Here is a 6,000-nt window from a genome sequence, read left to right as displayed (position 1 = left end):
ATGAACATGAGCAACCATTAACCCGAATGAGTTTTAGATAAGACGTCTCGCAAATAGACTTTAAATCGGTTCATTCATTAACCGCTAATTATAGAAAGGAAAATTTAGCGAAATCTAATAATATACAAAATATTCCCAATAACATCGTTTGGTTTTTATATCCGTGCTAGGTCATTGTGGATTTTGATGAAATTTCGAGAAATCAGGAAATGGGGTGTAACGAGCGCGTTGACGTATCAACAAGGTTTCGTGTGAAAAAAATCGTTGCGTCAATCTGTTTAGCATAATTTATGTTAAATGCAAATTTAATGAAGTAAATAGTTTACAGCATTGTTCATACTCTAAAATTAGAAAAATCGTTTAACCAAACTAAGAATTACTTCTATACATAAATATTGAATATAAACTTAAAAAAATATATATACTGAGAAAACCTAGAGATTTCATAATGTCTATAAGAATATTTTTCTACTTTTAAATCAGTCAGTCAGTCAATCAAGCTGAATTACGTAACTCTACGTCGCACTTTAATGAACAGCAATCCACACTTTTTCTCAAATGACGCATTGCCGCGTCCTAACAAGTGTTTTCCGTCATGTTGTTATTGTTACACAAAAACCTTGATTTTTCTCTTATTAACTAAATACACGTATTTTGCAGTATCTAGGACTCGAATCTTTCTTAAGGAATACCGGTAAGCAGGTATTTAAGAGATTTAAAAGACAGGAACTAAATCAATAGATATATAGATTATTTTAATTTCTGATTTATGTAATACCACGTATTTATAAGTATTTTAAGATTGCAATAATTATAAATATATGAATACTAATTATATTGTCTATCAAAGATATAAAAGTTCAATGAGAACTGATAAAATCGAATTTTACTGCTAACAATTTGAATATTGTTATAGCGGCAACTTTAAATATATAACCAAATATTATGTATTCCCTTGACCTTACCTATCCGGTATACATTTAAATGCATAACTATGAATTTTAATATTACTAATCCAACCTATATTAAAATACAATGGACAAACAGTACCTCACTTAAATTCAATCGATTTTATGACTGCTTGCTTACGATGTGAGATAGTAGGTGTATTTGGGAGAAAGTAGGTGGGTAAAGAAGATAATTTGAAGTGTATATACGTAGGATGTGTCGGCACCAGTCGAGTGGACAATTTCTCAGCGCTGACGCTGGCGTGGGTGACCGCCCACGCGCCTGAGTAATGCGGCCCATCCCTGGAACAGCTACCGGCGTCCGCACCGCTCACATATGCTACGAGTATATTCAATAGCGTGCTTAAAGTATTTTATATTCATTTATTAATTTCCGAAATATTGTATTATTAATACAACTTTAAAAGAAACAGCGATGGTTGGTATTCTTGGGTCCAAGTTCATTAAATTCTCATAATCCAAAACTTGCATTTCAATAACATTAACATATCCTTATTTACGATGACTTTAAATTCGAGCTTCTTGCTCATTAACGGACTCCCTTACTGGACAGCAATGGAACATCATCCGTAATTCTCTCTGTCAATAATTATTACTTCGCATCACCCATGATTGATGAACGCCAACAGTAGCAGGTTATAATTGACGCCACCATTGTGCGGCGCCCGTCGGTTGATTGATCGACTTGTGGCACCAATATCATGTTACAACACGCAAACTATATAAATCTATACTCCTAATTAAATGCAAGTTTAATTATATATAATATATAAATTGTGAAATGAATCCTTGATATAGTACTGTGAGAATCTTCATGAACAAGTGTACTGTGAAATCTACAAATGTTTTTTAAAAATATTTTTATTTGAGAAAATAAATTCATAAAGTCTCTGGAACTGCTTAACCAAAACACATATTATTAAGTATTAACTTACCACTTAATAAACATCATTGACTCTACATGTAGAGCCTCCGCTTCTTCAATCATATTAATATCTATAGCAATGCGTGGCTTACGCAAGCCCGAGATGATATTTAGATAGGAAACAAAATAGCGTTTAGTATGGGTCATGTATGGGATGGGAGCGAGTGCAATGAGCAACAATTAGTGGGGCCAGGCGTCGCGGCGTGCGCTCGCGCCGGCGATTGTTTACGGGTCGCACGCGCGGCGCGGCGCGTGTCCCCCCGCGCCCCGGCGGCAGCTGCTCCGCACAGGTGGCGCGTGTGGGAACTCGACGGCTCTGCGCGTTCCCACGATCGCTCGCCCTCAGCTCCGTATATAAACCCCCGCTCTACCGGCTCGCCACATTCCGCGTTCAACGCTCAGCGCTAACGCAGCTCACTACTCACTCACACACAAATGTCTACCATGTCTTACGATATCGCGTATCCGCTCACAGACGACGGCCCGCAGCCAGTCTCGCGCACTTATCAATATCGCAAAGTGATGAAGCCGATGCTCGAGCGCAAAAGGCGCGCTCGCATCAATCGTTGCCTTGATGAACTCAAGGAGCTGATGGTCAGCGCTCTCCAGTCGGAAGGTGAAAATGTGGCCAAATTGGAGAAAGCTGATATTTTGGAATTGACTGTTCGCCATCTTCACAAGCTTCGCCGTCAGCGCCGCCTGTCTCTGAACCCATCAGTGGATGCTGACCGCTTCCGTGCTGGATTTACTCATGCCGCCAATGAAGTTTCTCGGTGCTTGGCTTCCATCCCTGGAGTGGATGTGAGGCTAGGTACGCAACTCATGACCCACCTCGGTCACAAACTGAACGACATCCAGCGTGCAGCAGCCGGTAGTGACACACCACCCGCCAGCCCACCAAGCCCAGCACTCTCCACTGTGTCTTCCTCATCTGGCTATGTGACTCCTTCACCGCCCGCCTCACCAGTGCCGATGCACACCGCCGTGCCCCTGGACTGCAGTACAAACAGCTACCCCAAGTCCTCCCCAGTGTGGCGGCCGTGGTAAAGAGCGGTACTCGGAGCGGGCGGACCCGGCTCCGCGGTTACATCTGTTCCAAGACCGCTCGGAGTCGCACGCCCCTTCAAGTGTCCGCCCTGATCCATGCTAAAGTGTTATGAAGAAACTGTAGATCTCACATCTAATTAGTGTAGGTTTAAAAATGTAGTTAGTTCATAAGTTTAAACCGAAAGCTTTAATCAAAGTAGTTTTTAAGTATATTTGTGATATTAAAGAATAATATTATTGTAAAGAGATATCGAGCCTTGCCGACTTTGAGTGGGTTCTATTTGTTATTATATTGTCGTTGAAAAGATTTCACAGAATTGTGAACAATTAAAAAAGAATAATTTAATAAAACAATTTTATTATAAATTTTATTTCTGCATTTCATTCTAAATACCCCTATTATAAATAGTTATTTGTGCAAATGAATACATAATTTTAAATGAAAAAGATAAAATATTAACTAAAATTTCTAGTAATTAGAACATTCAGTACAAAATAATAATGATAACAATTGAAATATTAATAATTACATTTTTTTTGAGAAATTTAAATAGAATTCCTTTAAGTGTGCCGATAGAAACATAAGTATTAATATACAAACAATACTACAAAATAGACGTGATAAATATTAAAGAGGTGAAGGGCGCGGACCTCTGACACCGGAGCCTCCGCGCGTGCTCAGTAACTTTCCTGTTTACAGTATACGCTAGTACTTTGAAGACACTACGAAATATTTATATGTAATTGCTAAATAATATTTCTTACTAAATACTTATTATAGCACGTTCTGACATATTTGAACAATTATATTAAATATATTGTACGATGGTATATATAAATTTTAATTTAACTAATACTATACATACATACACTTGGTCCGTACACTTTTTAATCTTATTATTGTATCTAATATTCTGTTCCTATATATATATATATATATATTAATTATATTATTATTTTTATATAAATATTATTTTTATCTCTATATAAATTTTGCTTAATATAATATAGTAAGCTTTGGCTTCCGCCATCCATTTTGCAAAATATGTAGAGACAAGAACGAAACTATTTATCGGTACATTCCCCCAAAATTACCACACCCATTAGATGTGGAAATTTTAATTGATAAAATATGTTATCATCTAAAATTATAATATATTCGTTCTACATATTTAGATTATTTCTTTTAAATTATATTAACACTAGCTAATAATAGTCATCATAATCGAATCGAAATGGAATATATAACTAAAATATTAATAGAATAGCTAATTTCAAAAGCAATTATTAAATTTATTTGCATAGTCTGGCCGGTTCTAGATTTTTCTTCTAATTAAATATATATATTTTTTTCAATTCATAAGCCACAATTTATATAATACATGTTTGACGCGTAAATACCAGACATTTAACATGTCAAGAAGATTTTCATTTATTTATATATACAATAAAGTTAAGAAACTTTTTAAAATAGACTTACGGTATAGATATTTCAGCAAACAAGTGAATAAAAAAAATTAAGTAAATGCCTGACATATTTCAAATAATTTAAATATGTTTTATAATATTTAAATTAATATATTAAGAATAATATAAAAATATAAAAAGATTAGTTTTAAACTAAATAATTTCAGTGATAGTGCAAAATGAGGTACCTAACGCCATCTATATTATATTAAACGCAAACTTCAACCAATGAAAGTGTAAAAGCTCCACTCCATCTCCCGGAAAGCTCTTGAACTTTAGATAAGCTTTGAAACACAGTAATGTCCTTTAGGACATTCTTCCTGGAAACTTAAGCATCGATTTTAAAAAGAAAGATCTTTTGATACATCAATTTTATTATTATTTATTTGTCATTAGTGTTATTATTTATGTTAATATAAATTATGAGAACAATTAACCTTTTTTTTTATATTATAAAACATATCTATGTGTTTTAATCTTTCAAGCCTATTACGCATTATTACTTAAAAAGATTCCATGTTTAAAGTTTAAAGTCAGTCAGTCAGTCAAGAAGTCTTCATGTTTAAAGTCAAGATTTACTTAAAATCTACTTAATTTTTACGCCAAATCAACTTAATTTTAACGTTTTAAATACAATTTTTTACTTAGTATCTATTGTATATTAAATATATTTTACAAGATAATAATCAAAGATAGAAGGTCATCAGTCACACGCCAATAGCCATTGATCCCTGGAGTGGGCGATAAGGCGCTTAGTCAGGAATCTTTTCTGTTGCATCATTACTGATATAACATTAAGGTATTCAAAATATCATTTAGGTATAACTTTTTTTGTAATTATTAAATATATCTTATATTAATATAACAAATTTAAACTTGTTTCATCATTTTATTAATTATGTTCAATTATTTTTTAAATTATATTTCCATATTATAAGAAAGAATAATGCTGTTTTACATTTAAAATATACGCAGCAAATGGTAATCCATACCTATATTATAAATTCGAAAGTAACTTCGTCTGTCTGTCTGTCTGTCTTTTACGTAATCAGTGCCAAACTGCTTATTTAATTGTGATAAAATACTCATATAGAGATACTTGAGGGTCTCGGTATGAACATAGGATAGTTTTTTTTCTCATATTTGTAATATTTTCGATATATATTAAAATATTTATTAATTAACATCCGTCGCTATGCGACCGTTGCTAAGCAACGATTTGCAAAGTTTGTTGTTAGAAAACGTCACCCACACGTATCTCTCTATTGAAAACTGAAAATAATTTAATAAATATATTTAATAAATATTCCTATAGTCCAAGCGGGCGTAGCCGCGTTCGGGTCTACTAGTTGACATATAAATAACTGCAATAACTCCATAGTATCGCAAATATAATTATTATTTAACACATAAAATTCAGATGTTTTTCATTTTAACTTTCTCGAAACTGCAATAAAATATGAAACTTTAATTAAATAAATAAATAAAATGTAAATAATATTAATAATATAGCAATTATCTCAGTATTTACTATTTAATTAAAATAATAAGTTTTAGTATCAATTATAATTATCTATAAATATAATAAACCGT

General features: G+C 33.2%; 1 protein-coding gene across 1 annotated transcript; it reads left to right on the top strand.

Annotated features, from left to right (window-relative positions):
* The first annotated feature begins 2,260 nt into the window (after window positions 1-2,260).
* LOC146539119 (enhancer of split mbeta protein-like) lies at window positions 2,261-3,311 on the top strand. The gene has a single exon (XM_085185782.1). It carries the CDS (start codon window positions 2,329-2,331, stop codon window positions 2,938-2,940), a length of 612 nt encoding a protein of 203 aa, XP_085041908.1. The 5' UTR covers window positions 2,261-2,328; the 3' UTR covers window positions 2,941-3,311.
* Window positions 3,312-6,000: the final 2,689 nt, after the last annotated feature.

Source organism: Heliconius melpomene, chromosome 5 (genome assembly GCF_056956725.1).
Source record: "Heliconius melpomene rosina isolate 202511_hmr_F chromosome 5, ASM5695672v1, whole genome shotgun sequence".
NCBI lineage: Eukaryota > Metazoa > Arthropoda > Insecta > Lepidoptera > Nymphalidae > Heliconius > Heliconius melpomene.
Note: the sequence above shows the minus strand (reverse complement) of the source record. Positions and strands in the feature narration are given on the sequence as shown.

Bases quoted from the DNA above. Each gene is read 5' to 3' on its own strand.
- LOC146539119 (XM_085185782.1), top strand. From the start codon at position 2,329: ATGTCTACCATGTCTTACGATATCGCGTATCCGCTCACAGACGACGGC.